General features: G+C 36.8%; 1 protein-coding gene across 1 annotated transcript; it reads left to right on the top strand.

Annotated features, from left to right (window-relative positions):
• Positions 1-5,826: 5,826 nt before the first annotated feature.
• Positions 5,827-11,923, top strand: LOC133528605 (uncharacterized). The gene is made up of 2 exons (XM_061866051.1): positions 5,827-5,957; positions 11,193-11,923. Exons 1-2 carry the CDS (start codon positions 5,895-5,897, stop codon positions 11,805-11,807), a joined length of 678 nt encoding a protein of 225 aa, XP_061722035.1. The 5' UTR covers positions 5,827-5,894; the 3' UTR covers positions 11,808-11,923.
• Positions 11,924-20,325: the final 8,402 nt, after the last annotated feature.

Below are 20,325 nucleotides of genomic sequence, written 5' to 3'. Positions count from 1 at the left end.
AACAAAAAGCATACCAAATTTTTGTACCTAATTTGTACTATTTAGTACCAAATGTGTTTTTGAAGTTGAAGTACGCAATTATCCCGCTATTATTGATAAATTCCATATAAACCAAATTTTTGTACCAATTTTGTACCTTCATATTCAATTATAAATTTAGGTATTTTATTTGTAGTTTCCAAGTTTTACTCATTTTACTTTTTACATTGCTGTTACACTTTTGCAGGCGCTATCATTTTTCACCTTACCGATTTCATTAAAACAAAAAAACGCTACGGTACAATTATTTATATTACGCCAAGAATATAGCACCTTTTACGTTTAATCTGTTAACTTATATTGACTCAGAAAATTATAAGATAAGATAAGGCCAGGAGGGGACAGAGGGCCTACCGCGAACACCATAGATCGCTAATTTTCGACAAGTGCAACCTCTGCAGCTTACTGTACATGGTTCTTTTAGGAAGAAGTCTTTGACATGGCGTCTGGCCTTTTTTAAAGACATCATTGAACTTTAGATTAAATTCAATTAACTGAATGAATGCAAAAAGTAAAATTAGTAAAATTGGAAACCACAAATAAAATGGCTACATTTATAATTAAATATGATGGTATAAAATTGATCAATAACAGTGGAATCATTGTGTAATAAAATACACCCGTCGCCATTCTGGCAGTCATAATGGCGGGTGTACTGTTTTATTTTGGTAATAGATTTAAGTACGGGGCTGTTAAGGACTGTTTTATTTTTTAAGGAGGTACTAATTAATAGTACAAATTAGGTACAAAAATGTGGTAAGTATGCGTTTTGCTTATTTTTATTTAGATACACCTCGGTGGTGATATGTCGAGAAAGGTTGATTAATGCGACCTGCAGAAGAGAACATTCGGGAATACGAAAACTTTTTTGCTCAAGCCGAAACGGAGACCTTCGTTAACGCTCGGTCAATAAAGAGAATTATTAAAAATAATTTAAACGATTAGATGTGCACTAACAAAGTAAACTTAGCAATTATGATAATGTATATATCGGTAGGTACCTATGTGAAATTAATTATCTAATTAAATTTATGCATCGTAAAATTAAATTGATCCGATATGGTCTGTAATTTGCTCTGAAGGTCGTAATATAATATTAGTATTAAATTTACAGTAATTAAATTTGTCTAGCAAAATGGATCTACAGTGCATTTTGTGATAGAATAGAAAGAAATATTTTATCGCAAGTGCAGTTAGGTTACTTTTTGCGGCTTATGCTAGCTGCATCTAAGGTCCGTTATTGAGAAAATTTCAATAGCCAGATTGTTTGCGTCAGCGTAAAGTTCACATGGCTATTTGGGGCCACGGTAGTGCCCCCGCCAAGACGAGTCAAGCGAAGCGCAAGGGCACTAAAGTTAGACCAAGCTACGTTGGCAGCGATTTTGATAGCCCAGGCGTAGTGATTATATTCTCTTTGGCCCAGGCTGGAAGTGTTATTTTAATCGTCAAACTTCTATGAAATTATGACGTTTGTTTGAGTCGCCTAACGTCAAATTCGGATAAATAACACAATCTGGCAAACTGTCAGATTTTGCGATTTTGGTATTAAGAAATGGCAATAGGGTAGATATTTCCTAATAGGGTCGAATGGATTTGTCTGAGTTTGAAGTTAAGCGACACATATAACACTTCCACAATCTGGGCTATCAAAGTCGCTGCGAACTTAGCTTGGTCTAACTCTACTTAATACCTTTTCTCGAAGCGCTTCGTCGTTTTTGAACCCTCATTACTTGGGTTTAGATTATAGGTACCAGATAAACGAAATTCTTGGGTTGTGATGATAAAAAAAATCTATTGCATAGCTCTTTACTTAAAATTTTATAATATAAAAACACAGAGTAAAAGAGGAGGGGAGTTGGGCTACGAAGGGAAGGGCATTTTTGACGTGCCATAAATTCACTCCAAAAAACTAAGAAGTGTAAGTAAGTAAATGTAAAAAATAAAAAAAAATATTGTCATAAGCAGGCATCGGAGTTTTCATCGCACGGCTTAACTAATAGCGAGCTATTGGAGTCGACATTAGAAATAAAATTCAACTCATATTCATACTCATACTCATTCATCTATTTAATTAGTGATTTTAATGTTATAAGGATGTTTGTAAACAATCCTTTGATTTTGTCTTTCAGGACATAGATATTACAAATAAGAGTAATGACCATTTTTTATATTAATTAATTTATATTCATATTATTTTTACCTACCTATTTAAATATACATATTGTTTTGTTTTAATGGAATTTCGTAATATAATCAATACAAAAAATGGTAATTATTCTTATTTGGAATATTTATTTGTTCAAAAACAAAATTAATGGATAGTATATACTCGTAACTCGTCTAAGTACTTGATTATAAAAATTTAAAATAACTTATTCAAATAGATGAATGAGTATGAGTATGAATATGTCGACTCCATAGCTCGCTATTATTCTTACCGTGCGATAAAAACTCCGATGCCTGGTCATAAGCAACTTAAACAATTAAAGAAGTGAGATCCCATCAAACACATTTTCATGTAATAAGATAAGATAAGATAAGATAATCTTTATTGGTAGCGCATAGCGTACTGGTACACGTCAAATACAATGTTGTACAACAAACATACAAATTCCACATTACAGAGTACAGAATACTAAGGCAGTGTCTTACCTGAGCGAATAACTCGCGAACGCGAAGCGGCGCGGCGCGGCGCGGGTGAATTCAATCCTTTGATACCTATGGAAGTTTCCTACGTGGGCGATCTCCGAATGTCGTCGCATTCGCGAGTCATCGCCCACGTAAGCCGCGCTGTTATTATTCAAATATCTTTAATAAAATAAAAATATCCTTAATAATATGTTGCCAAGACCATATGGCTCGCACTGTCAAAAATTATCAGTACCCCTAGTGTAAATAAATTCGATTTCGAAACGTGACGTACGCGTTTGCGTTTAGTCTCATTTTGTATTGGATTTAGAAAGAGCGCGCCGACTTAACGCAAACGCGTTCGTCACGTTATGATGTCGATCAAATTTACACTAGGGGGTACAGATCTCATGTAGAGTCAAGTTTCTAACACTACACGCTTTAACTCTGCAAGCCATAACTACACTAACTCTACACCTTAAGTCAAAACCATAATCAATATAATCAAAACCATAGCCTGAATTTTATACATGATTTCTGGAGTTACTGCTTATTTTGGGGCTGCAAGCCGTGGGGCGTCTTCAATGCTCGAAGATGAGCATATCGTGGCAAGGTCATTTAATGTCGGTAAAATCCTTTCATAAATTTATTTTAGTGTTTTTCCTTACAATAAGAAGAAATGTATTACTCCACGAATTCCAATATTCTCCATTTTCCGTGTGGCCCTTATAACAACTGTGAAATCCATTTTTCCCACCAGAAAGTAGCAAAACCACAGATAATTATTTCTAAGGAATTGTACTCCATGATAAAGTCCGTAGAGTCAACCCAGGCTTTATAAGTGTTGTTTTAAACTCAAACTTCTATAAATTTATGATTTTTACTTAACACTTGCACATGCCGGGCTATCGAAATCACTGCCAACTTATCTTGGTCTGACTCCATATATATTCAACATACCAATATCCACATAATAATTTTAAATGTATAATTTTTGGTGCAATAAAGAATATTTACTTACTTACTTAAATTAAATTTCGAATTTTGGGACAAGTCGCATTTGACGGTATATAGAGAACAGAGAATACCTAGTCTAGTCCGTCTAGTTAAAAGAATTCAAAATCGCTGTTTTTCTTGATGCGACTGGCAAATCATATTACTTTTTGGTAACCAGGTTTTTTTACCTAATTTGACCCCGCTGAATCCGAATTTGCCGGTTGCCCAATCGAGATCTTGACCGGAAGTGAGATATTCAAGATGGCGGCCATTATATAACAGGCCTTTTCATCTGCGTGAGATGTTTTAAGCAGCATCCTGGTAACGACACTTGCGTTCGTGGCTGTATAGCCCTATGCGAGAGAGGATCCCACGTCCACACACGCGGCAGGTGTATGCTTGCCCAGGTGGGCGAGGGTTGGAGGCCTGCTCGTGGCGCCTCATACGTTTCTCTCTTAAAGAGGTAAACCAGGCATCGTCGTGTGTGGCTTGACCATCGTGAATAGCACGACGCCATACGGGTCGGTCTTCGGCCAGTTTTTGCCATTGGTTACATGTGATATTAAAAGTAACCATATCACGCTTGACGCAATCTTTGAAGCGCAGCATTGGCCGCCCGACCAGTCTTTTTGCGTCTGCAACCTCCCCTAGCAGGATTTGACGTGGCAAACGAGTCCGTTCCATTCGATACACATGCCCAAGCCACCTCAGTCGTCTCTTCTTTAGTATGGCTGTGATACTATGGAGCTGTGCCTCGCTTAGAACAGACTAGCACACAAAGCTCTTACCGAGATTTGAACCCTGGTCCTCCTGCTTGGTTACGCAGGAGGCCGTAGGATACTAAGAAAATATAAGTATAAGAAGATGAAAAGATTCGCAATCAAATGTACCTCTATACTATGGAAGGTAGAGAGAGGTAAGGAATAGAATCTCCATGTACCAAAAAGTGTCCGTCAAAAAACCTTAAATAGGTGGCGCTACAATACCTAGAATACTTAAAAAAAAATTCAAATAATAGACAGCGTATTTCACTCCGTCAATAACGCCTACGTTCTTAGCTACTCTAGCGCTACTTAATTTGGAACTATTATTTATAGATGACAGCTAGACACTTGCAACAGTTCTGCCATTGGAGATTGTATTCCTTAGCTCCCTTCCATACTTATACCTACCTACATATGTTTACAATGTTTATGGGAGTTTAAAATGTGCGGTTGCCAACCAATAATCAAAACATAATCGAACCATCTATTTAACTATAATAGCCGATTCCATTGTTTAAAATGTACCTATACCTATAAACTTATTGTGGGAAGTAAATGTCCGTAAATATCAACGATATAAATAAACGATTACACTAAATCTATATCTAAGATATGTATATTTATCCATATATGTATACATAAGTATATATATATATATATATTTTAATATTATGGGACATTATTACACAAATTGACTAAGTCCCACAAGTACTTAGACAACGATATATATAATATATAAATATTTATAAATACTTAAATACATAGAAAACACCCAAGACTCAGGAACAAATATCCATGTTCATCACACGAATAAATGCCCTTACCAGGATTTGAACCCGGGACCATCGGCTTCGTAGGCAGGGTAGTGACCACCCACTAGGCCAGACCGGTCGTCGATATTAATATGATATTTATATGTATTTGCAAATACATACCGATATTATAAAGCTTAATTGACTATAACCTCGCGCGTCGAATGATGATCCCTATGACAGTTCCTTCAATTTTTTTATTTTATTTACTAGAACAGTCATAAAATTTGGTATGTATGTAAATTAAAGGTCCCTTTTTCATGCCCACACCATTTCACATTTGGGGACCTCGAGGAATTATGTTACTAGGAGGAACATAACTGTTCCAGAGATTTCGAGGTTGGTCCTAATCCGACTGTGCTACTTGGCTATCAGGTATCGGGTATCAATATTGACAAGAGCGGTTAAACAATAACTTTGCCCCTTGCAAAACAAATAACTATTGTAAGCTAATTACAATGTAAACAATCATAATAAAATCTAATATAGGTATAATATTTTCATGGACATCAAGCTCGTGCTACGCTGGTTTTCCAAGAACTTGTTTCTATCGAGTCATCAGTAACGGGAATGCTTGGTTTGGTATAAAACAAGCGGGCAGCGGCTATTTACTTTAGTTGTTGACAAATCAGCGCCAAGTTGGTATTGTTGCATAATGTCCACGCTGTACTTTGTGCTATTAGTGGCTGCGCTAGTCAGCGCGACTGCGCATCCTATTGTAAGTATGAATATTTAAAATATAATATACAGTCAAACCTGAATAAGTGAGAGCTCAAGGGGTTAGAATATTTTTTCGCTTGTAGAGGATTCTCTCTAATCCAAGTTTCTCACACGTAGAGGTAAAAAGGTCGGAGATTTCTTGCTTAGGCAGGTTTTAAAAATAGGTACGTCGCAGTGATATGATATGTTCTATAACAAAAATCACTTACCTATTTGATTTAACTAATATTTTTGGAAACCAAATTCATTATGAATTTTGTTTCCGCCATTTCCCGTTCTCGAAAAAGTTTGTAATTTTCAATATTAACCTTATTTTTCGTTTAGACATTCCTAGAACCTGTTCAACCAGTGGCGGATTAACCGAACAGCAGAAAAAGCATATGCTAAGGGCCCCGCGCCTTGGGGGGGCCCCGCGCTCCGACCCTGACCATGCGATTTCGGCACGCGAAACCGACCAAGTTCATGTCGAACTCGCGCTCCGAGGATCCTGTACCATCACAATTTTTTTACAATGTATTTTTCGTAAGTCAGTGGCAATTTAGACAAATTTTTCTTTATTACGATACCAAGTTTGTAAGGTTGAGGAATGCATTGAGTTTTAAGGCTTATGCAAAGACCGGGAGCAGAGTTTCACATACTTAAACCGAAGGTGCAGAGTGTCTCAAAGCTTTCGTGCATGGCTAAGCTACAGGAAAGAGCAGAGCTCGGAGACGAACAAAAGTAGTTGTGTTAAAAAACAAACTGGTGGAAAGCAAGGAAGGATGATGGCCAGCTTTGCGGCAGTGGGAGGTTCCTCCGGCCGGCTGGGAGTCCAAAATATGCGGAGTTGAAAGCCGTGATCGTGATCGAACCAACCTAATTGTCAAAGTGTTGAAAAAAGAAAATAGCGGGGCTCCGCGTACGCCGAATGTTAAGCCCTGCATCCGCCGGGCCGGAATCCCATCCCATCCCATCAGGGCCGGAAAACCAAATGATCCCATGAGTCGTACTTTCGAGCGAGAATGAAGGCCGAGCAGCAGGCGAGCCGAGTTCACATTGGTTTCATTCCAAACTCTGTTCTAGAACGCTACGGGCTTCCGTCCTTATACGGAGCTCGGCCTACAGACTCGCTCACACTAGGGCATCGCTTTTATTCTTGCAGCTTTGCTATCAGTTTCGCACGGGAACGCAGCGAAATAGGCGAGACTCAGCTTTTGGGCTCGTTTTTTTACTCACTTGGCAATTGGTTCCCAGTTCCCTGATACATCCTACATTCCTACCAGCTTCACGTTTCACCTATTTATACAAGCTTTTATTTAACTTATTATTATTGAATGTTATTAAACAGTATCCCAACATGCTTACTTAAATACATGCGGTTGTCGTAAGTTGTTTTCAAATTTTGCAAATTATTTGTTTGCCCATTTCTCAACATATTTTGTTGTTAAAATTTCGCGTACTAGGGAAAAATCGGTGACCCTTCAAGGATCGACCTGATCTGATGATGAAAACCGAAGGTAGTAGTATATATGTTATAAGAAGAAAGTATATATGTTAACGGCACCAATCATGGGACATTTAAGGGAAAATTTAGAGTATTTTGATATTTCACCGACACTTGTAAAATTTCTACCGCTTTACGCTTTAAAAGTTGTATGCCCAATTTGGCCTTTATGTTTTCTATGTATTTAATGAATGAATGAATTAATGAAATTTAATCCAGAAAATTGTTTCCATATACATGATACATTTACACATCATATTTACAATTACATTACATAAAAAATAAACTAAATTAAATTAAATAGCATCCTAAAATTAAAGCTATTGCAATTATTAAATGAAAGCTACTGCAATTGGTTTCAAAATTATTAACCCAAAATTGGTTTTTTGCTTCAGTCATGGGATGTATGGCGCCATTCATTTTCGAACTAACAAATATCAATGAAAAATTAAACTCAAGCAGCTCTTTAGCTCTTGCTTATGGTAAAATGTTGCTAGCGATTAAAAACTGATGGTAAATACTTGTTTTACAGGATTTGTCTATACCATCCCATTACCTGTTCCATTATAGGGGTGAGGAAAGGTACTCTGATAAAATAACGCAACCTCACTAAGATTAGGCTCTTTTGAAATGCCTAAATGTAAATGAAAAATAAAACAATATGAAAATAAATAAATATGGAAAATATCCCGATTTTAAAAGACGATATACAGATGTTTCGTTTAAAAAAAACTACAATTTTATTTTATATTTATTATTTGTTACAGCTGCAATAGAAATACACACTTGGTGTAAATTTCGACTGTCTACCTGGTATGGGTCATACAATAGAGCACACTGAACGACAGATTTAATGAACACGGTTTTTGTATAGAGTACCGGTATTAGAACAAAAACCAAATAATTACGATTTTCATATAGGTAGTAGGTATAACGACAATAGAGATATAAATTTCAAGGTACGAGGCCGCCCCGACCGTCGACTGCCAATTGATTGCCAGCAGAGACCCTGCTTGGACTTGGGCGATCAGTTGAGAAGTAGCCTCTCAGGATCGCGACTAACGGCAAGTTCTTCTGCGTGCCCTATGTCCCTGAGGGATAACAGGATTACATCATCGTTTCGTATTTATCATTTATAACGGTTGAGCTTACTTATATGTTTTTTTTTTATGTATATCTACATATTACGGTTATAAAATACAGACCTCAAACTTGGTGTGATAATAAAGAAAAATACACTGCATAATTAACATGATAAAAACTAGTTCCAGCACAAGTCGAAAACAATTTAAACATTGTAAAAATGTTGTGATGGTACTGAATCCTCGGGGTGCGAGCCCGACTCGCAGTTAGCCTTTTTTTTTTACCAGGGGGGCCCCGCGAGTTATTGTGCTAAGGGCCCCGCGCCTTCTTAATCCGCCCCTGTGTTCAACCATTATATACAATCAGTACTTAGGGACTGAGCAAGTTTGATCGTAAATATTGGTTCAAGACGCACATTTGGTTTTCTCAAAAGGATCAAAAACAATAACCTAAGACCCCTTCTTTAGTTATAAACAATTTAAAAATTGTCAAGTGCAGTGCACCACGTGCGCGTCAGATCCACGAAATTTAGAAAGTATCAAAAATAACTGTTAACACACAGGACTCTCGCTTATAGAGGCCAAGGGAGAGACACCCTCTGAAACAGAGGTTCGAACGGGAGAAACGACCCTCTCTTAAAGAGGTTTGTATCTTTCGCTAATAGAGGGAATCTAGGGAAAAAATGACGGGACCTTATAATTATTCTCGCTAGTAGAGTTTTCTCGTTTATCCAGTACCCCTAGTGTAACTTTGATCGACATCATAATGACGAACGCGTTTGCGTTAAGTGTCATTTTGTATGAGATTTTTGACTTTCCAAAACGTCCCGCTTGGCGCGCTGTTCAAAAACCCATACAAAATGAGACTAAACGCAAACGCGTACGTCACGTTTCAAAATCGAATTTAGTTACACTAGGGGTACGGTTCTATCTTATTCGGGTTTGACTGTAGTATATATTTAGTTTAATTTATATCTTTATTGTCTATGTCTTTCCTTTAAAATTGTGGTATTTTTTTAACAACATCAACGCATAGTCAAAGGTGGATCCTAAAAGTAGGTATGTACTACAAATATGTATTACCGTTCAAAAAGGAAGAACAGTGATAAAGCATTTAAATCGCCATGATAAGACGGAGACGCTTTCCTTATAGATTTTCGGACATTGACCCACCTGTTGCTATCTCTTTTGCACGCTTGCTATTTCATACTGCTGTCAAGTTCGCACAGTGACATAGATGACCGGCATCATGGGCGGGATAGCAATATAACTATGCGTGGCCAATAGAGACAGCCACAGGCGGGCGGCATGTACGAAATTCTTTAGCATAACATTTAAACTTAAAACTTAGGTCTTTAGGGTCGGACTCACAAATAAATTTCCGTATTTTCTGAATAGACATTGTACTGAGTATTCAATAATGTTAATTAATAGAAAAAAACGACTTCACAAAACAGTTTGAAATGCCATTTAATTATTTACAACCATAGTGCATCTCATAAAAATTAGACTTCTAATTCCAAATATATTTCTCGTAGAGAAGTTACATTCTGATCTGCATGAGCAGTCTATTATACCAAATATGTAAATATGTAGAACTATTTAAATGTAAATGCTTAGTTTTTAGATAAAAACTAAAAAACATCGCTTTAAAATTTGAGGAGTTCCCTCGATTCTTCATGGATCCCATCATCAGAACTCGAGCTCGACAAAAATTTTAATAGAATAACTAACTTGCTTAACAAACATAACTCACTAAACCTGAACTATGCACCGTTGACGAGTTTCGTTCTGATCATCATGAGCAGCTCCATTTTATCAAATGTCACTTTGTAAATGATTTATTTGTTCATGAACTTACAAAAATCACTATATGAATGCTTTAGAGATTTGAGTAGCTACGTCAATTCCTCGTGGAGTTCATCATCAGAACTCAACCTTGACAAAAAAAAAATGTCTTATAAACCTAACCTAACAAACATAACGAAAAGGACAAATCGCCAAATGTAAACTATGCATCGTTGAAAAGTTCCGTTCTGAGCATCATCAGCAGTTCCACTTCATCCGATGAACCTATACGGCTACCACCAGTTTGACACTGACATATTCGTTAGCAAGTGTTTCTTACTTTCTATGCATCTCGCTCGTACTCGCATATTAGTTCTAGCGAGACGCATGGAAAGGAAAGTAAGTTGCACTGCGTGTGCTATCAAAATCGTTGCAAAATTGTCTTGGTTTAAATCTATCAAAAATATTTTTTGACCAAGACCAATTGTGGCTAAAAATGTACGAGTCTAAGTAATCATTTTAAATGATAAATATTTAAAAGCGTATGTTGAATTTAATTTCCCTATGTTTTCTAGCTAGTATGTACCAACTAGTCACTTGTGGTGGCGAGGTAAAATTATTTGTCTCGTTAAGCACTCGGCAGAAAGTTTATTGCACTTCTTAGGCTGCTATCACACATATCGGGATTCGGCGAATATTAGTAATAGTGTCTCTCGTTACCCAAGGAAAATGAAAGAGACATCAACACGAATATTCGCCGAATCTATAAATGTCTGGCCCACCATTACGCATAACTCAAGATTCCGCTTTTGGAATAAACGAGAGATAAACAACAACAATGTTTAAAAAAAACTAATAACAATTTCTCTTTGTATTTCAGGAGGAAAGTAAAGTGAAGCGACAAGTGCCTGGCGGTGAACAATTGCAAGACCCTAATGACCCAAAATACAAGGAATTGGCGCAAGAATCGTTTGAAAAGTACCGCGTGACTAACCCAGGCGGCCAAATAGATGTCAAAGACCTCAAAGTAACCAGAGTGACCAGACAAGTTGTTGGTGGCTTCAAAACGCGTATTGATTTCACTGTAACCCCTGCTAATGGAGATATTATTACGTGTCATTCTGAGATCTTAGAACAGGCGTGGCTGAATAAGAAAGAAATTGACGTAAATTGCAATGTTAATCAACAGAAAAGTAAAGTGAAGAGACAAATTCCTGGCGGAGAAACGGAACAAGATCCAAATACCGAAAAGTACAAAAAATTGGCACAAGAATCGCTTGAAAAGTTTAGCGAGACCAATCCTGGTGGACCAATTAAAGCTAAGCAAATCAAAGTAACAAAAGTAACTTCCCAGGTGGTTTCCGGTCTGATAACTCGTCTTACATTCACCGTAGAGCCTGCCAATGGTGAGGAGTTCACATGCCATTCTAAGGTTTGGGAGCAGTCATGGCTCAACAAGAAGGAGATTGATGTAACTTGTGATTTGAAAGGCTAGAAGAATTATGAAATGCGAATCGTGGTTTCATGTTTTTATTGCGGAACTTACTTTTTGTATTCCTACTTTTATTGTGAACCATTAAGTAAATAGTAAATAAAACATGTTATTGTGTACTTTTCTTGGCCTAGTTACTTAGTTTCCTAACTTTTCCAGTGCGGGGAAGTTCGATCCGTCGAAGTGTGGGTATTGTTAGCATTAGCACCTACGAGATCAAGGTACGTAGACAAGATGCTCCGTAGCGTAGCGTAGTCCTCTCTCTATCACTCTTCAATATTAGTGCGACAGAGAGAGAAGCATTTTGTTCGCTACGGAGCGTTAACGATTGGCCTCTTATCTACACACCTAGATACTTGGCGTATAACGGGGAGTTTCGCTGGCACAGCTGCAGTCGCTGCAGAGAACCTGGGTGCGTAGCAAAGCAACTGATATGGAAGAGTGTTAGAGAGAGATTACCGTATCGTTCGCTACAGAGCGAACGATTGATAGCTTGGCTAGGCACCCTGGAGGCCTAGCCAAAATGACAATCGTTGATAGAAAATGCATAGAGACTTAAATAATGTATGCAAATAGTCACGTGACTTATTGTAGCATCTGTCATCCCGATACTTTTTTTTCTTTTCGTTTGGTATTTGTCGATATACGATTGTCATCTTGGCTAGACCCCCAGACCTCCCCTACATACGTACTTCTATGTAGGAGGGTCAAGATTCAGATGTTTGGAATATATTCGATTGGGATTTGGACCATAAGCCAGCCCTGCAATATGCCTACAGGTATTTAATAGGCTGGTACCTATACTCTGGCACACCCAGTTTGTGAGTAGAAAATCACGAATTTTCTATATGGGAGGAGGACAACCATTCTAACCTACATTTTTTTTAATTTGCCGGCTTTTTCTAATAACAAACTGGGTACGCCAGAGTATACACTTAGGTAGGTACAGACACCTGGCCGGGTAGGCAACGTTACATTCGTTAACGCTCCGTAGCGTATCGTAGTCATGTCTCTCTATCTCTCTTCTTTATTAATGCGACTGTGACAGTTGCGTTTCGTTCGCCACGGAGCGTGAACGATAGGCACGGCTACGCGGGCTGCAATAATAAACATACTATTCGAAGGCCGCAAAAATATGTGACACGCTGTTATGGCTCTCTACAAATAAGATCGTGTCAGATATTTTTGCGGCCTTCGTTGTGTAACGTATTATTGCAGGTGACTTACCTACAAAATTATTATAATTAAATTACGGGTCATATTTAAGCTTTATAAGGCAGAGGGAGTAGGCATATATTGAGGAAATAAATAACATGAATGTAATAATTTTACTATAAGTAGGTACTGAGATTAACAAAGTTAAATGGCGCATAAGTATGATTTCGACCACTACAGATACGACGGTTTTACTTTAGTACCAGGAGGTAGCGTGCTTGGAAATTCTAGAAGTTGTTGTTTGAGTTTTAATTTAAAAGTACAAATTATATTAAATTTTTGATAGGTGGCGGTAAGTTATTCTGCTAGCATTTTGTTGCTGAGTATTTAAAACTACCTTTGAAAACGGCAAAGTGACAGCGAGGCAGTAACAAATCTTTGCAAACCGATCTGATTCCATACAAGCTTGACCTGCTACCGCGAAATTTAAACTTATTTAACAGATACTTACTCTGGTTTAGCCGTTTTAAGTGGTGTCTACCAAATAACAGAGATGAAAGATGCAATTCTCTGCGTATAGTGACATTTTAAGAATACGTGCAGATTTCAAATATGGCGTCACGGAATATATGTCGCCCCTGATTTTGAACTTTATTTTAAACTGATAGGGTTCAATTTTGCATAATTCCCGAAACCATTATATATATATTTAATTAATCTTTATTGCACAAAAGAAAACCTTATAGTACAAAAGGCGGACTTAATGCCCTGAGGCATTCACTACCAAGTCAACCTTTAGGCAAAGCAGAGAGATTGTGGGCGGTGATACTTTAGGTACAAGCAACAACCAAAAATAATACAATTACATACCATACATACATACATACATACATACATATAAATATATTTTATTTTATTTTCTTTATTGGGGAAAAAAACAGACATAGGCAGATGATACAGAAAAGAGGATATTTGTTTTTAGGGTTCCGTAGCCAAATGGCATAAAACGGAACCCTTATAGTTTCGCCATGTCCGTCTGTCTGTCTGTCTGTTTGTCTGTCTGTCCAAGGCTTTGCTCCGTGGTCGTTAGTGCTAGAAAGCTGAAATTTGGCATGGATATATAAATCAATAAAGCCGACAAAGTCGTACAATAAAATCTAAAAAATTAATTTTTTTTAGGGTACCTCCCCTACACGTAAAGTGGGGGTGAATTTTTTTTTCGCTTCAACCCTAGAGTGTGGGGTATCGTTGGAAAGGTCTTTCAAAACTAATAGGGGCTTTCAAGAAACACTTTTTGATAAAGTGAATATATTCGGAGATAATCGTTCCGAAAGAAAAAATAAATGTGTCCCCCCCCCCTCTAACTTTTGAACCATAGGTCCAAAAAATATGAAAAAAATCGTGGAAGTAGAGTTTAAGAAAGACATTAAATGAAAACTATAGCGGACATGATCAGTTTAGCTGTTTTTGAGTTATCGCAAAAAGTTTTCCCTTCATAGTAAAAAGACTTATTTTAATTAGGTACTGATTATGCAAATTTGCCTATTTGTTTAACTCAGGTGAAAGGTACCGTTTCATCCCTTGGTTAACATTTTACTATACTTTAAGCTCCAGTTGAGCTTATTGTGACGGAAGAGTAACTACGGAACCCTACACTGAGCGTGGCCCGACATGCTCTTGGCCGGTTTTTTACATTATAAGTGCAACCTACATCCTGAGACAATTCCCACTAGGATTTATAAACTAATAATTTATAAGTGGCATTGCCTTCGGATTGAGGTATAAATTGTTAGTAAAATAGGTACTAAACTAATATTAAGTATTACACTGACGATAATATTAGTAGTTACAGTGCTGACAATTGAGTTACATAATTATATTACTTATAATATATTCATAAACAACGACAAAAAAACTTTACGTGCTTTCTATACAAGCCAAGCTATAGAGCTTAATAAGTATATGTTATTATGAATTTTTCATTCTGCTAGCAAAGAAAACACGTAAAGGTTTTTTAAATGCAAACTTGTTTTGAGCATTTTTGATGACTTATAAAGGGTTATTAAACTACCTAAGAAACGAATCACAAAATACATCTTCTTCTTCTTCTTCCTGCCCTTATCCCAGTTTAGCTGGCTAGGATAGGATAGTTATGCTAGGATAACACAAAGTACATTGTGACACTGCTTATGTTTGTATAGAACTGAAATTTCTATACAAAAATAACGTTTTTACAAAGGTCTTAAATATACATTTTTCCTGTGACAAGGAAGTCATTAAGTTAGCAACAATACCTAATTAACAATGACAATTAATCAGCCACCAGTGTTAGTTTCAGTTACAGTTATTGCTGCAGTAGTTGCTACTCTTGTTTGCAGTCTAGATTATGGAAGATTTCTGTAAATTTAATTGATTTAATCCTGCACTGGATGGAGAAGTCACCCAACGAGCTGAGGCCTCAGTCACCTGCCGCTGTAATTGCTTTTGGCACAGCGGGCTTGAACTGGCGGTAACGCAAGTGTAGAGGTTGGTGTGGAACTTTTAAATTGTTTTGAATGAGCTCCCGATATTTCGACGCAGTTGGGTGAATCAACTTTTTACCGTCACTCGTTGCCATGGTTACGATTAGTTGTCCAGGGGACAAAAGTTCATTGAAATACTGATTTTATGGTACTTAAATGTATCAAACTTGCGTTTTTGTGGTCGTTATAACCAATGTCCATAATGGGCCCCTTACTACGCATGTTAATAGAACAGCATACACCGTCTCTTCAAACAAACTGTGCCACTGTTGTCCCTTGGACAACGGGACAGGATAACAAAACAAAAAAGTTGATTCACCCAGTTACATGCATCTTGTTCACGGGTAACAAGGTAATCACGGTTTATATCCCGGTCGATTTAAGTGTAGTGAAACCAACCGCGAATCATTCAGAACTGTGACTGTCTCCCATCCTAGAGGCATAAATTTAAATCTAAAGTATATAGTAAATTTAGCACAAATCGTATGTGACGGCAATTGATATTTTAGGGACTAACAATCATAGATACGACTGCTTGTTAACCATTAGGAACCTTTCAGTACGACCCTGCTCTATCAACTGACATTGTTAATTTAAAGTGCAAAACGCTAGAGTAATGATTTACCTGTAGTGAGCTTTCCGTGTAAGAAGATAGAAATAAACTGTGTGTCACAAAAAGTAAAATTTTATTGAATGCCCTTTATTATTCCTGAATGGCGGATGGAAATAATGTTAGCAACTGCTTGTGGTAGTGAAACGGTTTTTGTGCTTTTGTCAGAGTTAAATTTTTCAAGGTAATTCTATTTGAATTTGGTAACATTGTTGTCCGCGGTTTTCCTCTAGATTTTCCCAAAGCCGGGTGAGGAAAGACAAGCATGACAACATCTATGGTCTAAATTTAAATATGACGCTTATCGTGACACTTTTACACTTTGCCACATCCAATGCGCAGAGTTATAGTCTGGAAAACCAAATTTGTCAGTAAATAAGTACATAAAAAAACATACTTACTCATCCCTTTCTCTTGGCTGCTAGTACTAGCGTAAGACAAAGTCAATATGATTCTCTCTGTCAATGTTTGAAATGAGACAGTCCCTGGCCAAACTATTGTTTAAACGGACTATACTGTACCTAGGCATCTACGTAAGTATTATTTATTCACGCCAATAGAATATGTTGCCTATTAGGCAAGATTGTATAATACTTAGGTACCTACTTCTTTATGTTGTTCATAGTTCTAAGAAATGTATTTAGCTATTATTAGATCTGCAATCTACATCATTGTTTGAGTTAACTATAAAGCAAACTGACAAATTCGAACTTACAATGCTGAAATAATATCATTTTGTTACCATTCGCCTAATGTGTTTCGCTCGCGCCAACGACATGTTATCTGTAATACATACGAACAAATGCGAGCGCAAATTGCATTGCATCTTTATTTGTATCGGAATGTAAGTTCGAAATGGCCTCATTGACGTCATTGACGTAAATACATCAGCCATCATGTGCCTTATGTCACGACTAATGATGAGACCTATAGACCGAGCGAGAGCGTAGACCGTTTTAGCTTAATCAAAAACCGGTCCCGCGTAGCCAACGTTACAATCGTTAACGCTCCGTAGCGTATCGTAGTCATCTCTCTCCATCACTTTTCTTTATTAGTGCGACTGTAAAAGTTGCGTTTCGTTCACCACGGAGCGTGAACGATAGGCACGTTGGCTACGCGGGCGGCCTAGTCGATACCGGTAGTAACCCTGCCTATGAAACCGATGGTCCGGGTTCAAGGGCATTTATTTGTATTTATGTTGCCAATTTGTGTAAGGATGTCCTATACGGTCTCCTGGAAACAGTAGCAGGACGGGAAGAAGGCACCGTCCGCTATTATTGGAACCGGATGCACATGTTGTCCACCTATTGTAGATCTAATGTAAATAGGAATTATTGATATGTTCATGATAGATTTTACATATGGAATATCTAATTTTTGAAATAAAGTAATAGTGTTGTTTCCATCTACAAATCTTAGGGCAGAATAGTATCCTAATAAATTCTTATGGATTATAAGAACATGTTAAACTACCTTTAGTGGACCTCTAATGAGCACATTATTGTAAATATTGAATTTAAAACATCTTTTAACACACGTCACGTGACCGAGGTCGAAACGACATTGAAGATTCTAATGACGTCACAACTCACGGTTTGACACTGGGCTATAACCGCGAAAATCGAAGTTCGTCATTGCGGGCATTTTTCTCTGACATTCTAATTACGTCTTAGTAAGAGTAAAAGAAAAAGATCCCCACAATATACGATTTTCGGTTTTTGCGGTAGGCCCCCCGTTGTCTGTTCCAAAGAGGAAAGTAAGTATATAGGTCTGTTCTCGCACAAAATTTAATACTCAAGCCGTAGCCATTTTGGTGGTGGGCAATTAATTGAAGCTTCGATATCTGCACTAAAACTATGTGGACCATTATGTTGTCTATAATAAATAATAATAATAATAAAAATTGACATCATAGAAATGCTAATGGACAATAAATACTATATGATATATAAAAACTCATTATTACAGAAAAGATATTTTATTCTAACAACTATGTGGACCATTATGTTGTCTATAATAAATAATAATAATAATAAAAATTGACATCATAGAAATGCTAATGGACAATAAATACTATATGATATATAAAAACTCATTATTACAGAAAAGATATTTTATTAGCTGGTTAAAAACCCACACGCACGCATACACAGCTTGCCCACCACCTAAATGGCTACGGCTTGAGTATCAAATTCTGCAATGAGAATAGCATCTATATAATTACTTTACTCTTTGGTATGTACATAGTTGTGTCAAACCGTAAACTGTGACATCATACAATTATCAAAGAGCGTTTCGGGCGCGAAGGCATGGGTAATATATTTTGTTAATTTAACATATTTAAAGCCGTTTTAGGGTAAAAGTTAAATTTTAGGGCAACGTTTGGTTAATATAGAACGTATTACAAACGTTTAAAAAAATTGGAAACAACCCTATTATAGGGCCCGTCTGTACGTTTACGGCAATCAATGTTTACATCAGCATACAAATAAATGTTTTCCCATATTTGCAAACATACATATACAGGATGATTCAGGAGACGTGAGCAGGATCAAGCCTGCATATTCAGTAAATTATCAGCAACTGTTTCGTACCAGTATTTGTGAGATTAACGTTAATTTAATTTTTACTGTTCAAAAAAAAGAGTTTTATTTTATTTACGATATTTATGGTCACCCTCTTTGTTTTATCCATAATAAGTAACAAATTGAATGACATCGGAGTGTGGTTACTTTTATAAAATCGTATCTCACTCAAGTGTGACATTTTATTTTCTTCATAATCAAAGTGCTGTCATAACGGATAAAGAGGTTTTATGTTTGTTAATTATGTGTTGTAGGGTGTCCATGATTGTAGATAATCAAGTTTGCCCTTAACAAAACGTTAAATAACAGATAAAAAGCATGATTGTTTTACTTAAATATGATGGTGAACGATTCATTAACATTTACTGATTGTGTAGGCTTAGTCCAGCTCACGTCTCATGAATCACCCTGTATATATAGGGTGTTTATTTAGTCATCTGCAATAATTTACGGGCTGAATATATAGGTCATATTTAACAACTTTTACTATGGGACCCATCCCGAAATCCCGAAAATAAAATTTACTCTCCCATAGAAAATGTCAAGTTCAGACACCCAAAATCTATAGAAAAGCTAATTTTTGTTTTCGCGATTTCGGGATTAGACCCATAGAAAAAGTTGCTTAGTTATGACCTATATATTCACTCCTTAAATTATTACAGGTGACTAAATAAACATTCTGTATAGGTATTTAATAAATACTATTTATTATGTTGATGGATGTATTGTTACTGTTACTGCACCAAGTGCGCGACGTCAGTCAAGTAACGACATGGGTCATTCATTGATTACGTAAGAACGATAAAGCGTTTAAGTTATGTTTCAGATTAAAGAAGAAATGATATCGTCTATTTCTAGTCTGCTTCTTAAACGCGCGGTTGTTTTATACGATAGCTTTGAACGCATGCGTCAACGGAATGTAGGAAGAATGACAATGCTTTTACCGCGTAAAGCAATGTATGGTCATTAGATTATCTGTAGTAAAATGGTGCGGAGTTTTTCGAAATATTTAAAGTTTACATCTTGTAAAATGAACTTTTCTCACCCACCTCTTACGTAATCCATGACCGGCCCCTAGGAGTTTGTCAAGCGTGGAGCAATTGTATTTTCAGCACACCATGCAGCTGGTAACTATATCTGATGATAAAGTTGCATTTTATCCACAAGAGTGGTAAAGTAATTAGATGTAATTTTTGAGTTGTTTACTTCATTTTGGCTGCTGGAATCAGTGTTGGCCGAACGTTAATTAAAATTGAAAATATTGAAAATTAACCATTACAAATTGAACCGTAAACTGTAACCGTCCGTTACGGTTTAACTTGTAATGCTGGAATTGACTTTTTAAGTGATGATTTTGAAAATATCTTATAAGCGTTCATTTGGATTTGATTTGTAATATTTTGCAGTTAGTATTTTCCTCGTGTTGGCGCGGTGAAAATTTTTGTGTTTCATTCGGTGGCAAAGTTTGTTTAACCCTCGTGCCTTAAAACTCTTGCAACGCTTACGATGCCTTTTCCGAACCACTCGCTACGCTTGTGGCTCAATTTGAAATCTTTCTTTTGCTCGGGGATCAATATTACCACGAGGGGTTAAACAGAAACTTTGCCCCCTTGTAAAACAAATAACTATTGTATATTGTACAGCAATAA

Source organism: Cydia pomonella, chromosome 19 (genome assembly GCF_033807575.1).
Source record: "Cydia pomonella isolate Wapato2018A chromosome 19, ilCydPomo1, whole genome shotgun sequence".
NCBI lineage: Eukaryota > Metazoa > Arthropoda > Insecta > Lepidoptera > Tortricidae > Cydia > Cydia pomonella.
Note: the sequence above shows the minus strand (reverse complement) of the source record. Positions and strands in the feature narration are given on the sequence as shown.